The sequence below is a fragment of the Rana temporaria genome, chromosome 1 (assembly GCF_905171775.1).
Source record: "Rana temporaria chromosome 1, aRanTem1.1, whole genome shotgun sequence".
Classification (NCBI taxonomy): domain Eukaryota; kingdom Metazoa; phylum Chordata; class Amphibia; order Anura; family Ranidae; genus Rana; species Rana temporaria.
This window is the reverse complement of record NC_053489.1, coordinates 402277144-402299429: the sequence shown is the minus strand read 5'-3', so window position 1 is coordinate 402299429 and position 22286 is coordinate 402277144. Positions and strand designations below refer to the sequence as shown.

The 22286-nt window shown below is 43.6% G+C and overlaps 1 protein-coding gene across 1 annotated transcript in view; it reads left to right on the top strand.

Annotated features, from left to right (window-relative positions):
* Positions 1–22286, top strand: part of LOC120913440 (phospholipid-transporting ATPase IC-like) — a 181892-nt gene that overhangs the window by 38934 nt on the left and 120672 nt on the right. Inside the window, exons 6-10 of the mRNA XM_040323369.1 lie at positions 8953–9041; positions 9120–9307; positions 12352–12560; positions 14138–14169; positions 19267–19426. Coding sequence (XP_040179303.1) covers positions 8953–9041; positions 9120–9307; positions 12352–12560; positions 14138–14169; positions 19267–19426 — 678 coding nt within the window. The remainder of the gene's footprint in view (positions 1–8952; positions 9042–9119; positions 9308–12351; positions 12561–14137; positions 14170–19266; positions 19427–22286) is intronic.

Sequence of the window (22286 nt, the reverse complement as noted above, 5' to 3'; positions counted from 1 at the left end):
TCTTAAAGTGGTATTAACTAAAAAGTAATAGTTAGATATGATGGCTACATCCCTTTACTTTTTTAGACTTTCTCTCTTTTATTTTCCCTTGCCGATACGCCAGTAAGCCTGTTTTGCAACAGAAAAAGTTGTCCTTTAAAAATATTTACGAAAATATTAGCAACCAGAATACAATCATGGATCCCCCAAATAATAGATTTAGACCAAGTAGGGTTCGTCCCCACGAGAGAAGGTAGAGATAATACAACAAAAGTTCTTAATTTGATTAATCAGGTAAATGATAAAAAAATACCGTGTGTATTTTTAAATACAGACGCGGAGAAGGCGTTTGATAGGGTAGACTGGCGGTTCTTATTTGAGGTGCTGAAACAAATAGGAATGGGAGAACGAATGATTAGCTGGATTAAAAGTGTTTATACAAACCCTCATGCGGTTGTAAAGGCAAATGGGGTCCTTTCTGAACCCTTCAGCATCTCGAATGGTACTCGCCAGGTCTGCCCCCTCTCACCCCTTCTCTTCGTTCTCTCTTTGGAACCATTGCTGAACAGAATTCGCCTGAATCCGGATATACGGGGTATTAGGGTTGGGGAAGGAATCCACAAGGTTTCTGCTTATGCGGATGATATGCTTTTTTCAGTAACCGAGCCTCATATTTCTCTCCCTACTTTGCTGAGTGAGATTGAGAAATATGGCACTCTCTCTAATTTAAAAATAAATCAGACTAAATCAGAGGCCATGAGCATGTAACTATCCCCTCTTTCCCGGGATTCCATTCGGGCGAATTTTGGTTTTAAATGGAGTCCAATGCTTAGATACTTGGGCACAAATATTCCATCAAAAGAAAAGGACATTTTTAAAATGAATTTTTTACCAATGTATAATCTATTACGAACCCTACTTGACAAATGGCGACTTGGTTCCCATTCTTGGTTTGGCCGCATTAGTATAATCAAAATGTCCGTTCTTCCGAAAATTTTGTATTTACTTCAGGCGCTACCAATTAAGATTCCAGTGACTTTTTTTGCGTCAGATACGTAGTTTATTTATGAATTTTATCTGGGCCGGGAAACGTCCTAGGATTAAAAGAGATCTGTTGACTATGCCTAAGAATCTTGGTGGAATGGGGGTCCCAGATATATTTAAGTATTATTATGCAGTACATCTATCTAGATTAGTGGACTGGTGTAAACATGTTAGATCTAAGAGGTGGGTTGACATAGAACAACAGCTGAGTACAGTTCCTTTAGGTAGAGCACCGGTTCCTCTTAAAAATCACCCTATAATTGGCACAACACTAAAAATTACTGCACGTATATGTCAAAACGGGAACCTTTCCACAGTGCGATCACCTTTGTTTCCCATATTGGGGAACCCAAGTTTTAGTCCGGGTAATGAAAGAGGATGTTTCCGGTTATTAATAGAGAAAGGAGTATATCAGGCCTCACATATTATTATATCAGAAAACTGGCCATCGATTAAAACATTAATACAAATAGGAGGTCCTTTTGAAGTCAATATCTGGCAGGCGTTGCAATTAAGTAATTTTTTTAGATCATTAGGCCCGGGAAGTAATTTTCATCGTCAATTAACAATCTTAGAGTCGTACTGTAATGATTTAGAACCACTAGCCCAAGGGATCTCTAAAATGTATGGACTATTAAATAAATTTAGGGAGGATCAGGAGATACCAGGCCTTAACAAATGGGAGAAGGACCTAGATAGGACCTTCTCTGCATTACAACGTAAACAGATTATCTTTTTGACTCTAAACTCTTCAATCTGTACACGAATTCAAGAATTAAACTATAAAATCTTGATGCAGTGGTACTATACTCCAGTACGACTCAAAAAATTCTGCAATGAAAATTCTGACAGATGTTGGAGATGTGGAGAAGAAAGCGGGACATTGATTCATATATTTTGGTTTTGTAAAAAAATAAGAGTTTATTGGTTGTCAATTATGAGAATCTTGCAAAAAATTTCTGAGTTAAAAATACCCAATGATCCCGCTTTTTTCCTACTTCACCTATCTGAGATCCCAGTTCAGACTTATCGGAACTCAGTACTGTGCCATTTGGTGAATGCAGCTAAAGCAGGTATACCCCTACGGTGGAGGGATACTACGTCACCAACAGTTTTAGAGTGGATAAATAGAGTTAGAGATATAGAAGCTATGGAAGACCTAGTTCTCTCAGCTAAGGGTAAAAATAAACTATACAAAGAAACGTGGAAGAGCTGGAATTTGTTTAAAAATTCAGATGAGGGGAAAAGATTATTGACTGAACCTGATAAATGAAGAATCGGATACGCGCAGGGAATTATAATGTAAAATATAATATGAAGGATAAACCGACTTTCCTGTTATGAATTGTGGTTTAAGGGAGGGAGAGGATGGGGTTCCCCTTCTCTCTCCCCCTCTTTTATCTTTTTTTTTCTCCTTTTTTTTTATTTTTTTCTCTCGTCTTTTGAGGGGGGGGGGGCTGGGAAAGGGTAGATGCATCACTTGTCTCTCTGTGAGAGAGAGTGATGACTAAAAAAAAGGGTTAGAGTGGGAAGATTTAGTGAGGGAGTTTATGGGAGGGTCCAGAGCGAATATGTATGTATTTTTTTTGTCAAGAGGATTGTATTCATGTTTGGTTTTGGCAGAGTATTTGCCCTGTGCCTTTCCATATGCTGTTTTATGTAAAAAAAAGAAAAAAACAAATAAACATATAAAGTACGAAAAAGTTGTCCTGCAGATTTAGCAGTTACGGGATTGAGACCAACCTTTTAACACTGACAGGGGTGATTACAATGATCAGCTTTGATTTTTGTAACTTGTTCCCCAAAGGAACAAAATTGTTGCTGTAACAGCTTAACCACTTAAGGACCGCCGCACGACGATATACGTCGGCAGAATGTCACGGCTGGGCACAGGGACGTATATATACGTCCTCTTTAAGAGCCCAGCCATGGGTCGCGACCACACCACCGGCGGCGCGCTCGCGACCTGGTCCGAAGCTCCTTGACCGCGCATGTGGAACCCGCAGACCCGATCACCGCAGGTGTCCCGCGATCGGGTCACAGGAGCTGAAGAACGGGGAGAGGTAAGTGTAAACAAACCTTCCCCGTTCTTCTCTGTGGCAATGTCAGTGATCCTCTGTTCCCTGATATAGGGAACGACGATCACTGACGTCACACGTCCAGCCACGCCCCCCTAAAGTTAGAAACACACATGAGGTCACACTTAACCCCTACAGCACCCCCTAGTGGTTAAACCATTGTCATTTTCACAGTAATCAGTGCATTTTTATAGCACTTTTCGCTGTGAAAATGTCAATGGTCCCAAAAATGTGTCAAAAGTGCCCGATGTGTCCGCCATAATGTCGCAGTCACGAAAAAAATCGATGATCGCCGCCATTGGTAGTAAAAAAATATATAAATAAAAATGCCATAAAACTATCCCCTATTTTGTAAACGCTTTGAATTTGCGCAAACCAATCGATAAACGCTTATTGCGATTTTTTTGTTTTTGTTTACCAAAAATAGGTAGAAGAATACGTATCGGCCTAAACTAAGGAAAAAAAATGTTTTTTATATCTTTTTTGGGGATATTTATTATAGCAAAAAGTAAAAGATATTGCATTTTTTCAAAATTGTCGCTCTATTTTTGTTTATAGCGGGGGAAAAAAACGCAGAGGTGATCAAATACCACCAAAAGAAAGCTCTATTTGTGGGGAAAAAAAGGAAGCCAATTTTATTCGGGAGCCACGTTGCATGACCGCGCAATTGTCAGTTAAAGCGACACAGTGCCGAATCGCAAAAAGGGGCAAGGTCCTTAAACTGCATATTTGTCTGGGTCTTAACTGGTTAAACAGTGTGAGCTGGAGTTCCAAAGCTAAATCTATCTAAATCAGCTAGTGCATCTAACACTCCCCTTCCCCAGTTTAACAAAGGTGTCTCTATTGTACCTTTATCCAGAGTGTAGGAACTCTAATACAGGCAGGGCCGGACTGGGAATAAAAACCAGCCCTGGAAAAAATGTCATATCAGCCCCACAGCATTTTTATACCAGCGTAACAGCATAACGTCATTATTTTCTTGTTCATGAAAGGGAAAATGATAAATTTTTAAAGCACATTTGAAGAGTGTATTATATATAGATAAGAAAGATATGAAAGCACAGAGGGCTTTATATCTATAAACGCGAATTCCAGGTAAAAGTGGTCAATCATCAAGGGGGACCCCAGGAACTCAGAATGTGGGGGGGTCACCTTCCGCAGAAAGAATACGGTAAGGGTAGTGGGTTACTGATATAAGGGGGAAACCTTTATATCAGTGCCCCCTTACATTATCGTATTCACTTCCCCTTTACATCAGTGACCCCCCCCCTCAGACTGGCCTAGTGGTGCTGTCACCGACCTCCTCTCAGGTGCACCACGCAGGGCTCAGTCAGTCAGCTCCAGCTTGGTGGCTCTAGTTTTATCCTATAGTCTCCTCTCCACAGTCCACAGACATCTGACTTCTCCCATGACCCCCATCCCAGCAGTGCTCCCGCTCTTGACTCATCTCCAGACTCCCTCAGAGACTGCAGACATGATACAGGAGATGGTCAGAGGCTGCAGACATGATACAAGAGCTCAATACAGCCTCATCAGTGCCCATCACATGCAGCCTTGCTGTACCCATCAAATGCAGCCTCATCAGTGCCCATCACATGCAGCGTCACTGTACCCATCAAATGCAGCCTCCTGTGCCCATCATTGCAGCCTCACTGTGCCCATCATTGCAGCTTCACTGTGCCCATCAAATGCAGCCTCACTGTGCCCATCAAATGCAGTCTCACTGTCCCCATTATTGCAGCCCCTCCTGTGGCCCATGTCCCAGTCTGCAGTCCCTGTCTGTGGGAAGGTGTGTTGTTGATGCTCGGTACGGTACCTTCCATGCCAGCCGGATATCCATGATCGCCATCAGCAGGCAGTGTCTGTTCTCGTCTTGGATGGGGACAGTGCTCCTTCCAGAGGATCTGTTTGTTGTGAGATGGAATGGTCCCTGGCCACCTGCACCTTCAGCCGTCCTCATTTTTTGCCCCAGTCAGCCTGTCCTCTGATCCTGGGGAAGTGAGAGCACTGGGTGGGAGCTGGAGAGAAGGGGGGCAAAGAGCAGGGGGGAGTGGAGATCACAGGTGTGGGGAGCGGAGAGCGCTGGGGGGCTTGAGAGCACTGGGGGGGAGCCAAAAAGAACAGGGGTGGAGAGCACGGGAGGCTGAGGGGGGGGGGCTGGAGAGCACCAAGGGGGGATCTTGAGAGCACTTGGGGAGCAGAAAGAACACGGGTGGAGCGCACAGGGGCTGGAGAGCACTGGGGGGTACAAAGAGCAGGGGGGAGTGGAGAGCACTGGGGAGTGGATAGCAATTGGGGGAGCTTGAGAGCTCCAGTGGGGGCCAGAAAAAACAGGGGAGGAAAGTACGGGGTGCTTGGGCGCACTATGGGGGGCGGAGTGCACTGGTGGGGTTGGAGAGTACAGGGATGGGGAGCGGAGAGTGCTGGGGGAGCCAAAAAGAAGAGGGGTGGAGAGCACTGGGGGGCTGGAGAGCGATGGGTGGAGCTTGAAAGCACTGGGGGGGGCAGAAAGTACAGGGGTGGGGAGCACCGGGGGGAGAACAGGGGCAGAAAGCACAGGGGGTAGGGAAAACAGGGGCAGAGAGCACTGGGGGGTGGGGAGAACAGGGGTGGAGAGCACTTGCAGGGAGGGAGAACAGGGGTGGAGAGCACTGGGGGGGGAGAACAGGGGTGGAGAGCACTGGGGGGGAACAGGGGTGGAGAGAACTGGGGGGGAGAACAGGGGTGGAGAGCACTGGGGGGGAGAACAGGGGTAGAGAGCACTGGGGGGGAGAACAGGGGTGGAGAGCACTGGGGGGGAGAACAGGGGTGGAGAGCACGGGGGGAGAACAGGGGTAGAGAGCACTGGGGGGGAAAACAGGGGTGGAGAGCACTGGGGGAGAACAGGGGTGGAGAGGTGGAGAGCACTGGGGGGGGGGACAGGGGTGGAGAGCACTGGGGGGAACAGGGGTGGAGAGCACTGGGGGGGGCAGGGGTGGAGAGCACTGGGGGGGGACAGGGGTGGAGAGCACTGGGGGGAACAGGGGTGGAGAGCACTGGGGGGGGGACAGGAGTGGAGAGCACTGGGGGGAACAGGGTGGAGAGCACTAGGGGGGAACAGGGTGGAGAGCACTGGGGGGGGGGGGGACAGGGGTGGATGAGCACTGTGGGGGGGGGGGTACACTGGGGTGGTGGCTGGAGAAGGATGGGGAGATCGGGGGCAGAAAGAACAGGGGTTTAGAGAACTGTGGTGGGGGAGGAGAACACTGGGGGGGAGCTTCAGGGAGAACCTGATAGAAGGAGAAGCAGGGTAGCTACATATAGATTAGTTGAGCTGTCTATATTCCTCCATTACAGCCGCGGAATGCTTGATTCTTCCCCTCTCCCTCCTGTAAGCATTCAGCGGCTGTATGGAGGAATATAGAAAGCTCAATTAATCTATATTTTTTTTTAACATCCTGCCAGTGCATCCAACGCTGTATCCTGGCCTAGGCCAACAAGGCCCAGGCCTAGGGCAGCACTTTGCAGGGGGGCAGCACAGAAAGAGTCGCCGCCGGCTTGCGCTACACTGTTAGTGTAGCACCATTCTTCTGGGGCAGACTGGGCTGAGAGGCAAATTAGTCTAGCGCCCCCATAAAGCGTCCACACTGCTTCGGGTAAGCGGGTGGCCGTCATTCTGCAACTGGGTGGGGGGAGTGCTGCTTCTAGTTTTGATTGTCCTATCATCCTGGACCACAAACCTTCCTCACTGTGCTATATGTTTTCTGCTACACCATTGGCATGGTTATATCTTCTTAGTCCTCTCCATAAAATTATCAGAAATTTGTGCTTAACGTGGAACTATAAGCAACACTTTTTATTTTGGATAGAGTAAGGGAGGGTTATAGCCACTGTCAGTTTATTTTTTGCCATCCCTGACCCATTGCAGAGATTTCCCTTCACTTCCTGCCCCATAGCCAAACAGGAAGTGAGAGGAAATCTATGCAAATTAAGGGAATCCATTGCCCCCCCAGGCCCTCAGAACTAGTGTCCACACTCGAAAATGTCGTGGAAAAGCGTGGATCTTAAACTGAAAGGGGTGTGGCCTTGGCAGGAAGGGGTGGGTCATATTTAAATTAGGGGGTGCACAAGTTTAGTCAGGCCTAGGGCAGCACAAAACCTAAATACACCACTGAGTGCATCGCCTCAGTGTGAAAGCACTCGGGCTTTCACACTAATACTACAGGGGAGCCGTTTTTCAGGTGCTTTACAGTCGCTATTTTTTGCCCAAAAGTGCCTGAAAAACGCCCAGTGTGAAAGGGGTCGAAGGAAAACATATCTCAACTTTGGAGTCACAGGAAAGAAAAAATAATCCAGCATAAGTAGTGTCTCTGGAAGGGAAAAAAATCTCCATGTGTTGATGGTGTCGCTGCAAGGAAATAATGGGGTTTATTTACGAAAGGCAAATCCACTTTGCACTGGAAAGTGCACTTGAAATTGCACTGAAAGTGCACTTGGAAGTGCAGTCGCTGTAAATCTGAGGGGTAGATCTGAAATGAGGGTAAGCTCTGCTGATTTTATTATCCAATCATGTGCAAGCTAAAATGTTGCTTTTTATTCTCCTTGCATGTCTTCCTCGTATCTACAGCGACACAGATTAAGTGCACTTTGCACTTGTAGTTTGCACTTATAGTGCAAAGTGGATTTGCCTTTTGTAAATATCCATATGTCTCTGCATCTGTAGTGTCTGGCCCCGTACACACGGCCGAGGAACTCGACGTGCCAAACACATCGAGTTCCTCGGCCAGTTCAGCCCTGAAGCCGCCGAGGACCTCGGCGGGCCGAGAGCTCCCATAGAACAACGAGGAAATAGAGAACATGTTCTCTATTTCCTCGCCGAGGTCCTCGTCGGCTTCCTCGGCTGAAAGTGTACAAACGGCCGGGTTTCTCGGCAGAATTCAGCCAGAAACTCGGTCGGAAGCTGAATTCTGCCGAGGAAACTGGTCGTGTGTACGGGGCCTCACATGTAAGAAAAAATGTCCCTGTGTTCATGGTGTCAGTCTAAGGAAGATTATCTTGGAATCGAGGTCAATGGGATGCAGGAGTGGAGGAGAGCCGGGCTCTGTGGGGTGCAAGGAATTTAAAGGATCTGGAGGGAGGAAGGGGGGCTGAAGGGCTCTAAGGAAGGGAGGCTAAGGGGCTTTATGGGGTTCCTGAAGAAAAAGGGTGTATATATAGGCTTTAGGGCAGTTTCTCCTTTTTCCCATATCTGGTCATGAGAAATGTCACATGACAAGGAGAGACTGGAAGGGCAATCTGCCTTCACTCCCCAGCAGCGCCACAATGAGACAGAGGTGAGTACTGCAGTGACAGTGACTCCTGTCAGTGATGTATAGGAGAAAAAACCAGCTGAAGCTCCCAGTGCACCCCTGGCTCCATGTATCAACACTGTGCTCAGGACAAATGCCCCTCTTGCCCCCCCCATCCCCTTCCTTTACCCAGCCCTGGGTAAGACTATGGAAATTGAAGTTATTAGTACTACATCTATCTGACCAGTTATCTATTTCTGTAACTCCATTTGGGCTTTAAAGGACCACTATTGTATTCTGGTTACTGTTTGCAGTTAATCTATCTAATAATAGTATTCAATATATGAATTACTTTTTTTATATTACATATTGTTGTTTATATATGTGTGTATATTTACATGGAGACCATACTGTCAAATAAGATTGTAATTGTAGTTTTAATGTTTTATGTAGTTTAAATACAATATGCTTTCATATAATCAGATACACCGATATTTAGAAATGTTCGAAGTCTAAACTTTTAATAAATCTGGTTGATTAACAACATATATTAGACCTTTTATTTTTTTAGCTTTCCGTTTTAGGAGTTGACACAAAAATCATGAAAAACTCTGGTAAAGTAAAAATGAAGAGGACAAAGCTGGACAGCGTAATGGGAAAATGTGTGCTCTTTGTAAGTAACTTTGTATTTAATAAGCTTGCATAATGAAATTCATGCTCCGATCTAAGAAGTTTGTTCTGTGCTTTGCAGATATCAGTATTGTTAATTGTTATGTCACTTGTGATGGCTATTGGAGCTGGTGTCTGGAATCATTGGTATATAAAGAAACACAGCTATATCCCTGAAATCCCAATGTCTTCTTCTGCCGTTGGCTTTCTCTTTTTTTGGTCATACTTTGCTATTCTGAGCACACTTGTGCCTTTTTTTTTGTATATCTCGTGAGTATTATTTACAGTGAATTATAATTTTTTAATAATGATTCTGTGTATGTTCCAGTTTTATTTCACTAAGTGTCTTTGATAAAACATATTAGAAGGCAGTTCTTCCTAGATTCTTACTATGGTACAAGGAAGTACCTTAGCTATTCTTCTGACTAAATTCTGTGTGTCCCCTTGTTCCTGGCTCCTTAATTCACACTTTGCAGAGGCCCCATGACTTATGCCTACAGTGAAGCTAAGCCCTGCCAACTAAAAGTATGAAGTAAGAACCTGAACTGGCCTTTGTAGTCAAGGCATTGGACTGCTGAATGGCAGATAAGGAGCTTAGGGCCAGATCCACAGCCAGCCGCCGTAACTTAAATATTCCCATTTAAGTTACACTGGCTGAAAATTTCTACCTAAGTGCCCGATCCACAAAGCACTTACCTGTTGCGGCGAAAAAAAAAAAAGACGGCGTCGCTGAAAAGAAGGGTCTGCTTTTACAAGGTGTAAACAGTTTACACTTTGTAAAAGCAGCCCTAATTTTACACATGCAACTTAAAACTTACGGAGAAAAAACGAAGCTGAAAAGCTTTGTGGATCTCCGTAAGTGCTAATTTGCATACCCGAGGCGGCATTTCGATTTCAAATGCCCCCAGCGGCGGATGCGGTACTGCATCCTAAGATCCGGCAGTGTAAGTCCCTTACACATGTCGGATCTTCTGTCTATCTCTTGGAAACTGATTCTGTGGATCAGTTCCAAAGATAGAAACAGGGATACACAGGCGGAACAGCAGATCCGCCTGCGTATCTCTTTTGAGGATCTGGCCCTTAGTTTTTAAGAACTTCTGTATAGTATACGCTGCTATTTAAGGCTTACTGATCACATAAAATTATTTATACCGTGTTTTTAATCGTACTTGTGCCTAGACTCTTGTGGTACTGATCATTTTAGCACTTTATTGTACTCAATTAGTTTGCTTTAAATAATCTTGTTGCCCCATAATCTAACTCCTATTAAAACGACATATCTCATTGAACTGGGCTTCATTGTACAGTTAGTGGCTCCACTCTTGAGATATATTGCTTGAGAACTGTCCCTCAAATATCAGGATAACTGCATCAAAGCTCACATGACACAATGCTTTAAAATTTTCCCATTGGCTGTGCTAGCTCACCTTTTGAACTTTCTGTTCCCGGGCTTCTCAAATGCTTTTTAAATACATCACAGAAACTCTAGAGTCTGTCCCCAGGTAACAAAGATGTGCACCTTGTACAAGGCACTGTATGCTAGCCTCTATCTCCCTATTGATAAGTAAAAAAGGAGGGCGCTAGAAAGTGATTATAAAAAACACTCATAAATATTAAATATACTAAAGTGAGAAAAATACAAAGCATAAAATTCTCCCAAGTGGATAAACCAGTGATAAAAAATTAGTGGTAATAAATCTTTAAAATAAATCACCAAAAAGTTTTGCACACATAATATAAGTCCATAAAGAAAGTGTTTGACTCTTTCTAGGGAAAAATCTACAAAGTTAAAAAGATAAAAAATTGTCCCAATTGAAGAAAAAAAAAATTTGATTAATTTCCAAAATCCATCCACCAACAAAAAACGAAATCTTGCTGTAAAAGGATTATTGTCCAGACAGTGCAAACTTGTTCCTTCACCATATGCAAGGATAAGACACCCAAAGTGCACAGAAGGGGAATGTGCTTACCAGACTCAATGGATCATTTTGATTAGAAAAAGATCTCATGCGCTTAGCAGGAGTGTGCCTGCACACTTGGCCATAAACAGGAGATGTGGGTATTGGCTCAAGACCTCCATTGCAGAGATGGAACATGGAATGAAAAAGCCAAAACTTCCATAGTGCAAACCATTTAATAAAATAATAAAATGACAGAACAAAAATAGGCCAAATGGTCGCTTACATTAAAAGGTGCCCAACCCGGCACTGGGGCTGCAGACTCGTAAGGAAAAGCACTTGTGGTTCCTCCACTTCCTCGACGGCGTGTGTTTCACCAGTCGGAAGCTCAAACCAGATTGCCGGATGTGACGTAGGGAGTACACGTGACCAGGAGGTGCTTTTCACCCCAGGAATCTAAGGTATGTGTGAAAGTCCAACAATGCAAGTCCTAGTTGCACCTATACAGGAAAAGGGGAAGAATACCCCCCAACACAGAACCACCAAACCATAGAGAAAACTGAGTAGATTTATTTGTATATTGGAAATAAATGAACAATGAACCACTGGATTCTAAAGTGGACACCCCAACGTTACAATCGTGCAGCGTCCCGAGATATTCTATATATGATCATTGAGCCGCAGTTCATGGACTTTATGGACACAACCAAACAGAGTAAGGTTAAAATACAAAACTTTATTGATGCTCAATAAGAGCTTAACCCCTTGGCGCCGTTGTCTTTCTCCTGGCCCTTTAAGGGGTTTCAGATGCCAGGAAGAGTGGTTTATGATCATGTAACCGCCATGATTGGCTGTCACAGCGGTCACGTGATTTGAAAGCTCCCGATTACAAGCAACTTTCCGTAAGCCGCCAGTAACTGTGCTGGGAGTGTGCAGGGCGAGTGCTCCCAGCACAGCTGTGTCTGCAATGTGGTACACAAATATGCAGCTGCTCTGCGTCAAGGCCCATGCGCCAAAAGGCTGCATATTTGAGTGCTGTCAGCACCAAGAGGTTAAAAACATTCAAGCAAAAAACATAGTAACATTCTGTACCCTACATCACTAAGAGTGGTGGTACAATTTAAATCAACCGACATGTCTGATTACAGATTAGAAATGTAAATGGTATAAATAGTAGCTCAACAGGTTTTGTGTATTCCGCTTCCACAGTAGCAGAAGGTGCTGATATAGAAATGCTACCTAAAAACAAAGAAGAAAGAAACAAATAATAGTGCACAAATGGTAATGTCTAATTGAACACCACCGTTAAAAAGATTTCAGGCAGAGGATATGTGACAAATTGTGTCTCTATACATTGATTTCTACTGTATATTACACATCCTAATGAACAGCATACTGTTTATTTAACTTTTACAGACTGGAGTTAATACATGCGGTCCATAACAACTTTATTAGTCAGGATTTGGAGATGTACCACCCAGAATCAGACACACCAGCCCAGGCAAGAGCCTCTAGTCTTTCTGATCTGTTGGGGCAGATAGACTACATATTCACAGACAAAACAGGCACCCTCACACAGAATGTTATGACTTTCAAGAAATGCTGCATTGGACACAAGGTTTATGGTAATTTCTATTGTTTAAAATGTTCATCATTAAACCATCTTTAATAAGAAAAAAAAAATCTTTAAAAAAATCAGGACACCTTAGCCTTAGCTAAGTGAATGGATGTGATTGAATGGATGCGATTTCTGGAAATAATCACTGCTGTTTTGAGAACTTGTTTGATAGTCTATACTCTTTAAAGTGGTTGCAAATGTAGAAGGTTTTTTACCTTAATGCAGTCTCTGCAATAAGGTCAAAAATTCCTTTGTGCATAGGACCCCCCTAGCGCCCATCCAAATATTTACCTCAAACGGTATGGGATCAAAAACGTGCACAAGTGTCCCTTTCATAGCAAATGCCACTTGGCAGGAGGGAGGAGCCAGGATCGCCTGTGGGTGGACCCAAGAAGAAGAGGATTGGTGCTTCTCTGTGAAAAATCCGGGGTCCGGGATTCATGACCAAGGGCATTAACATCCTGGGTAATCTTCTCCAGGATCTGTTGTTTCCTGGCCCTGCTGGTCAGCAAACTCTGTGCCCCATGGAGGAACACATCAAATTTCTCTATGGCAGAGATGAGGACAGCCCTCTCATCTGGTGAGAATTTTTTTTTCCTCCTGTCCCTCTCAGTTGCAACAACAGCCAAAAGTACTCTGCTCCAGGGGGAAGAGAAGAAAGCTGGTGTACTTTTGCACCGGACGGGCGTATGGCTGGGCGTATTTATGCGTTTGGCGTAAGCCGGTGGGCCGGCGTATCTAAGGAAGTTGCGCCGGCGTAGTTGTGAGCATGTGCAGAGGGGCGCGGAACATGCGTCTATGTCACGGCGCATGCGCCGTTAAAAATACGCCGGACGTAAACCACTGCGCCAGGCTCGGACCATCATTTGCATGGGGTCACACCCACTTACACTTACGCTGGCCTGCTCCTTCGAAAATACATTACGCTGGAGCATCTTGGTGAGCAATGGCTTTCTGAATACAGTGCATGCCTCTCCGCGCTGCGCCGGCGTAGTGTAAAAAAGATACGCTACGGCGGCATAAATATGCGCCAATGTATGTGAATCCGGGCCTATGTCTTTGAAGCCTTTCTTAAGATTCTGCAGTTCTTAAATACTTAATGCAGAACTCTAAAGTCCACAATACGTTCAACATCCGCAAGGTCCCTCGCTGGTATCAGCATTTTCTCCCTTGCTTTTTTCAGGTGCTTGATTGTGCTGCGAATGCGTGACAGTTTAGTCGTTCCAACAGACAGGCACCATGCTGGAAATGTAAACTGCAGATTCCTTTGCAACAATCCATCTTTTTTAGTTAGATTGACTGGATATAGAAATCATTTCTGTGTACAGCACGACAGTCACATCTTTTAAAATACATCCATTTTCTTTCAAGGTCTTCTAGGCAGTCCACCTTACATTCGCTAAATTACATGATGCATTTATAAAATAAATAAATGGTTGTATCATTGGTTAAAAATAAAATAAAAATCACTAACCTTACCCCCACCCCCTGCTCCCGAAAAATTATTCTTTCCTTATAGTTTTACTGTGAAATAGACAATACTGTATTTTGACCTTTAGATTTTCATGTTTTCTTATATTTCAGGAACAATGTCGGGAAAAGAAGAGGAGCTTGAGGTACCATTTACACAAGCGTATTTGGCTCTCACTAAAATTGGGTACATGTACCAAGCTAAACGTGGGGTCTGAAATTATTGGCTATTCTCTGCCCTGAGCCAGATCTCATATTCATCATCTTCAGCTTGGTACACATGTGCAATGCTAATAAAATCTGTGGAGCTAGGAAAAAAGAATGTTTTTTTACTTATGTAAAAATATGTGCACATTTACTTCCAAGTGTATGCCCGGACAAAAAATTATTTCCAGTTTTGGATAGTATTGGGAAGGATTAAAACACCCCCTGGGTAGCAAAACACAGTCAGGGATTCTACCCCTTTCCTATACTATCCAAAACTAATTTTTTTGTCTGGTGTAAGCAAAACCTTCCTGACAAGGCAAAATGTTAATATTTTGGTATGCAGATCAACAATAACTTTTAACCGCTTGGCATATCAAAATGATCTTCCCTTGCCTTAGGACAAACATTCAGTAGCAAAAGAGTCTCTCACTACTCCCCTTCTTCCTATAATTCTTCATGACTAGATTTTCAGAGGACACCAATGAGGAAAGTTATGATGACATGAAAGGGAGCCTTAAACAGCATTAAAATCAGGTCAAAATAAAAAAAAAGAGGCTGCAATAAGGCTTAATGATGAGAAAATGCAGAAGAAAGGACAGGATTTTCAAAGGAACTAAATGAGCCCAGGACATATCAACCTTGTAATGTCTGATGAAGGTGCTACACCAGATAGATGGTTCTGATTATCTAGGTCAGAGGTCTTCAAACTACGGCCCTCCAGTTGTTCAGGAACTGCAATTTCCATCATGCCTAGTCATGTCTGTGAATGTCAGAGTTTTACAATGCCTCATGGGATGTGTAGTTCAACAACAGCTGGAGGGCCGTAGTTTGAGGATCCTTGATCTAGGTAAAGAAGACCCTTGAGGAAGCTAGCATGATGCCCTTCTCTGGAGCATGGGGGAAAAGCCACACCTTGAGATATGGTGACACCAAGTGGACCAAGTTCAGTCTTCTTAAAGCAGTGTTTCTCAATTCCAGTCCTCAGGCCCCCCCAACAGGTCAGGTTTTCAGGATTTCCCTCAGATGAAAAGGCTGTGGTGATTACTAAGGCAGTGAAACTGATCAAATCACCTGTGAAAAATAATGGAAATCCTGAAAACATGACCTGTTGGGGGGGCCTGAGGACTGGAATTGAGAAACACTGTCTTAAAGGAACTTCCTTGACTTTGCGTTACATATCGAAGGATTGTATAATGGTCTTTGCATTCAAATGTAACTCTGAAAAAAACTTTAGGAAAAATGGCAAAAGATGATTTCAGTAGAGCTTTGGGAAAATGTGACAAAGTGCTGGGGTAAGAAAATCCTGTTCTGTAGCAAATTCAATGCCATCTCTGAATATTTTAACACCTGGACAGGACACAATTGACTCTTCTGATCGTTTTCCTAACCCAGACAATAATTGTCAAAATCTGTAGGACTATCCACCTCTGAGTTAAGAGAAGAGATTTCAAATGAGCTCAAATCAATATGTCATTGAGGTAGTGGAATATCCTTATGCCTTTCAAGCAAATTAGGGTTATAATGATCAGAAGAATCTTGTTATCTTCTTAATGGCTTGTTCAAGAATTTTCTTAAATGTCCCCCTCCCAGAAAAGGCGCTAAGCATAGTATTTGCTTTGTACTCACATGGGCTGCATTAACTTTAATCCACAGGGAACTACAGTCCATCATAGAATACACCAAAATACATGCCAATAATTGGGTCACATCAAAGGCTGCTTCTGCAAAGAAGTCAGTAGCAATGTTTAGCTTTTCCACTGTGACAGTTACTCCTTTCACGCCTCCTCTGTCACCACCCAGTGCAAATCAGGGACAGAAAGTTTAACTATAAAATGATGCAGCAAGCAAAAGGGCTCTGTTTGCACCTGTGCATTTTACATGCACTTTAGGTGTGGTACCATAAAGAAAATCCTGCTTCCTGTATCTTTGCTGCACTTTCATAAAAATGCAGGTTATATAGAGTTTAACCACTTAAGACCCGGACCAAAATGCAGCTAAAGGACCTTGCCCCTTTTTGCGATTCGACACTGTCGCTTTAACTGACAATTGCGCGGTCGTGTGACGTGGCTCCCAAACAAAATTGGCGTCCTTTTTTCCCCACAAATAAAGCTTTCTTTTGGTGGTATTTGATCACCTCTGCGGTTTTTATTTTTTGCGCTATAAACAAAAATAGAGCGACAATTTTGAAAAAAAATGCAATATTTTTTAATTTTTGCTATAATAAATATCCCCCAAAAATATATATATATATAAAAAAAAAATGTCCTCAGTTTAGGCCGATACGTATTCTTCTACCTATTTTTGGTAAAAAAAATCACAATAAGCGTTTATCGATTGGTTTGCGCAAAATTTATAGCGTTTACAAAATAGGGGATAGTTTTATTGCATTTTTATAAAAAAATAAATTTTTACTACTAATGGCGGCAATCAGCGTTTTTTTTTTCGTGACTGCGACATTATGGCGGACACTTCGGACAATATTGACACATTTTTGGGACCATTGTCATTTTCACAGCAAAAAATGCATTTAAAATGCATTGTTTATTGTGAAAATTACAGTTGCAGTTTGGGAGTTAACCACAGTGGGCGCTGATGGGGTTATGTGTGACCTGAAGTGTGTTTACAACTGTAGGGGGTGTGGCTGTAGGTGTGACGTCATCGATTGTGTCCCCCTATAAAAGGGATGACACGATCGATGCAGCCGCCACAGTGAAGAACGGGGAATCCGTGTTTACACACGGCTCTCCCCGTTCTTCAGCTCCGGGGACCGATCGCGGGACTCCAGCGGCGATCGGGTCCGTGGGTCCCGCGGTCCCGGAGCTTCGGGCCGGGTCGCGGGAGCGCGCCCACTACCCACGGCTGGGTACTAGTACAGGACGTACTGTACCTGTACGTACATGTGCCCAGCCGTGCCATTAAGTCCTTAAGTGGTTAATGATAACGCACCTAAAGCGCATATAAAATGCACCTAAAGCACACTGCACAGATGTGAACCTAGTCTAAATCATCATACTCTAATGCCCCGTACACACGGCCATTTTTTGGCATGAAAAAAATGAAATTTTTCATCATGAAAAAAAAACGAAGTTTTTCCAACTTCATCATTAAAAACGATGTTGCCCACACACCATCGTTTTTGAAAAATTATGAACAAAGCGCTGTGAGGTACAACACGTACGACTGCACTCTAAAGGGGAAGTTCTATTCGCCTTTGGGCTGATTCCTTGTTAGTAAAAGACGATTTACGCTTTTTTGTCTGTTACAGAGTGATGAATGTGCTTACTCCATTATGAATGGTAGTTTTACCAGAATGAGCGCTCCCGTCTCATAACGTGCTTCTGGGCATGCGCGGGTTTAAAACGCCGTTTTTGCCCACACACGATCATTTTTTACAACACGAAAAACGACATTTTGAAAAACGACGTTTTTCAGAAGCCGAAAAACGATGTGAAGCCCACACACATTCATTTTAAATGACGTTTTAAAAAACGTTGTTTTCTTCCATGCCGAAAAATGATCGTGTGTACGCAGGATAAGGCCTCGTACACACGACCGAGAAACTCAACAGAATCCATCAAGAAACTTGGTGGGAGAGCTTTTTTGCTGAGGAAAACGGTCGTGTGTACGTTTTTCATCGAGGAAACTGTCGAGGAACTCGACGAGGAAAAAAGAGAACAAGTTCTCTTTTTCCTCGATGGGAGTCTCAATTTCCTTGTCGTGTTGCTCGTCGGGCTGGTTTTCGACGAGAAACTCGAGCGTGTGTATGCTAAGAAACCCTCGCATGCTCAGAATAAAGTATGAGACGGGAGTAAAAGTAGCGTTTGTAATGGAGATAACACATTTTTCACGCTGTAACAGACTGAAAAGTGCAAATCGTCTTTTAACAAACTTTTACTTAACACGCAGTAACATGAGATTAGCAAAAGCAGCCCCAATGGTTGTGCCAGTGCAATCGAACTTCCCCTGCCGTTGTATGTGTTGTACGTCATCGCGTTTGAGAACGAGGAGATTTTGTCTTGACAGTGTGTACGCAAAGCAAGCTTGTCGAGTTCCTCGACAAGCCTAACAAGGAACTCGTCGTGGAAAACGATGTGTCTTTTCCAACGAGTTCCTCAGTCGTGTGTACGAGGCCTCACATTCATATTATGATTTAAACAAATCTGTTAAGAAGCAAAATACTTGTGTGAGAGGCCAGCTGGGGTTGTCTGATTCTGAAGCCTCGTACACAGGCACGGTTTTCTTGGCAAGAAACAGCAAGAAAACTGGAGGCAGAGCTTTCTTGCCGAGTAAACCGTGCGTGTGTACGAGGCTTTGAGGTTTCTCTTCAAGAAAACTGCCCAGAATCTAGACCAGAAAAATAAAGAACCTGCTCTCTATTTTCTTGTCGTGATTCTCGGCAGTGTTTTCCTGCCGAGAAACTAGAGCCGGTGTATACTTACCTGTCTCCATGGAAACCCGCGCATGCTCAAAATGACTTTGATGCATGCGCTGTAGCTTCCAAGGCATAGGTAGTGTTGAAGCAAGATGGCGGCGACGGCATCGAATGTGACGAGTGCATGCTCGTCGTAGTCGATGACGTCACCGCATTCGTGCCATTCAAAAGACCGGCGGTTCTTTTGAATCGTACGTGTGTACACTCGGCCGGCAAGAGAATCTTGCCAGGAATCTCATCAGGAAAAAAACGTTGTTTTTCCTGACGAGATTCCGGCCATTCCTGGCCCGTGTGTACAGGGCTTCAGACAATACAGGTGAAACGTGAAAAATTGAAATATCGTGCAAAGGTTTATCTATTTCACTAATGCAACTTAAAAGGTGAAACTAATATATGACTCATTACATGCAAAGCAAGATAGTTTAAGCCGTGATTTGTCATAAATGCGATGATTGTGGCTTACAGCTCATGAAAACCACATGAAAACAGTACACAGTGTAGTGATTTGTGACTGATTCGCCCAAATGCCATTCACAGGTTTTTATATATTTACAGTTTTTTTATCCAGTGTTGAAAGTACAGAGGCATTTTTCTATTTCTACAGAAAGTATCATTTACTTGGAATAAGTATGCAAAAACGTCATTTGAGTTCTATGATCAAGCCCTGGTGGAAGAATTGCGTAAGAATCAAGACCCTTTAATCCAAGAATTCTTTAGGGCCATAGCACTTTGTCATACAGTTATGTTGGATAATAACAAGGAAGGTAAGTCATTAGTGGCATCAGATTGATTATTGCATGTCATGATCAGGATTGTTTAGAATTCTGCAATATATCTTCCAGGTAAAGCTAACAATCAGCGTATTGAAGTAGTTTGTGCATAAAGAAACGTATACTCTAATGTCGCGTACACACAATCAGAATTTCCGACATCAAAACCATGGATTTTTTCCCGCGAAATGTTGTCTCAAACTTGTTTTGCATACACACAGTCACACAAATGTTGTCTGAATTTCCGAACGTCGAGAATGCGGTGACGTACAACACTACGACGAGCCGAGAAAAAATTAACTTCAATGATTCCGAGCATGCGTAGGATTTTTGTGCGTTGGAATTGCATACAGACGATCAGAATTTCCGACAAGAACTTTTGCTGTGGGAAAAATTGAGAACCAGCTCTCAAACATTTGTTGTCGGGAAATTCCGACAGCAAATGTCCGATGGAGCATACACATGGTCGGAATATCCGACCAAAATCTCACATCGAACATTTGTTGTCGAAAATTCAGATTGTGTGCACGCGGCATGAGAAGCATGCAGGCTGCCACTGTTGAACTCCTTCTGAAGGTACTGGATGCCTAACTCTCTCTGACTTTAGTATTTTCAGAAAAAGCATGCAGCAAGTGAAGTTAGAGAACCTGGACTTTTTACTACTTCTATGTTGGTTATTTTTTTAAATTCTGAAACAATGGGACCAGCATATAAGTGAGATGAGTATTCTCATGAGGTATAGATCACCATACCTCCCAACTTTCTGAGACGGGAATGAGGGACACCTATCAGCAAAAGTATGCAGGCATAGGACACACCCCTTGCCATGCCCCCTTAAAGGAGAATTGTACAAAAAAAATAAGATTGGTTAAACCCAAAAGTCCTTTTTTTACCACTACTATTTCTTTATATTGGCTTTTGGAATTTACAAATGCAGCAATTTAGAAATCAGATGAAAGGTTTAGCACTGGGAAACACTTTTTGATAGATAAAAAGTGCATTTTATATACATCTATAGTGATCAGACCAAAATGAGGGACAAATGAGGAGAATGAGGGACAGAGGGACATTGCTCCAAATCAGGGACAGTCCCTCGAAATCAGGGACAGTTGAGAGGTATGTAGATCACCAATCTCACTCTCACTCTCCATATTTTTCTAAGCACAGATTAAATCTCTTGGGAAAACGAGTGTTGTGAACAAGGACTACAGCATCAATACAAACTGTCAGTGCTCATTAGTTGTCCAGTGCTGACATTATAACCTTGATGACCAGTGGCGGCTGGTGCTCAAAATTTTGGGGGGGGGTGCAAACAAACTGAAAAATTGCCAGTGCCATCAAATGCTGCCACTGTGCCCATTTAAACGCTGCCAATGTGCAATCAAACACAGCTACTGTGCAATCAAAGGCTGCCACTGTGCCCATCAAAGGCTGCCACTGTGCCCATCAAAGGCTGCCACTGTGCCCATCAAAGGCCGCCACTGTGCCCATCAAAGGCTGCCACTGTGCCCATCAAATGCTGCCACTGGGCCCATCAAACACTGCCACTGTGCCATCAAATGCTGCCACTGTGCCATCAAATGCTGCCAGTGTGCCCATCAAATGCTGCCAGTGTGCCTATTAAATGCTGCCAGTGTGTTCATCAAATGCTGCCAGTGTGCCCATTAAATGCTGCCAGTGTGCTCTTGAATGCCGCCAGTGTGACCCCCCGCCCACTTGCCATCTGCCCGGCACTTACCCTGTCTTGGTGGGGCAGCGGGTGACGACAACGAGCGGGGTCCTTCATGCGAGGGGTTGGCAGGAAAGAGGGGGTTTGCACCCGTGCGCCCTTATGGACACATCGCCATTGTTGCTGACCTTGCTTGAACTTTGCCTACACAACATGGACTGTTCACAGCAAAGTCACTGTGCTTTTTTCCTTCCATACTGTTCAATTAGAAAAAGCAGTCATGTGATGCAGGTGTGACACTGGGTAAAACCAGTACAGGCATACCCCCAGGATCAGACTTGGGTCCCATCAAATCAGCAGGGGCCCTGGCAGAGTTGACCCATGCATGCGCAGCCAGAGCTGTCCTCAGCCAAGTGTGAGAGGGGGAAAATCCTGTGAAGCAACTGCTTTCCCCTCTCACTCACTTTTAGCTGTAAAGCCGGGCAGTTCACTTGCTGTGGGTATAATATTTTTATATTATTTATTTCATAAATATTGATTGGTTATTTGTTAATAAAATTATTGTTACATGTGCAGTTGTCAGTAAAAAAATGTGTCATAAAAATGTGTGAGTAAAAAAAGTTGCTGTGGGCCACCTATTAATGTGTTCTTTTCTCTATGTACCCAAAACTGGCACTGACAGCTCCCATCATCATCAACCCCAAAATCACCTCTCATTCTATGCCCTTCCTTTCTTTTACCTGCAGTATTCCCTAATGGCTTCTCTGTGTTTATGAAGCACTGCTATCATTTTGGATTGATTGTATTTCTGCTTTGTGTTCTGAGATGTGCTAAAAATGTTTATTTTTTCCAACAGTTTTAGTACATTGTACATTTGACTGCATCGTTTTGGTTGTTTTTTGGATTTCATTTGTACAATAAAGACATTGGGCTGGATTCAAGAAGCAAATTGCGCCTGTGTAACCATAGTTACACAGCGCAATTGCTTACTCGCCCCGGCGTAACAAATGTTCCTGATTCAGGAACCTCGTTACGCCGACTGCAGCCTAAGATATGAGCGGCATAAGGCTCTTATGCCCGCATATCTTAGGCTGCATTCTTGCTATGGCCGCTAGGTGGCGTTCCCGTTGTGCTCAGCGTATAGTATGCAAATTGCATACTAAAGCCGATTCACAACGTTACGCG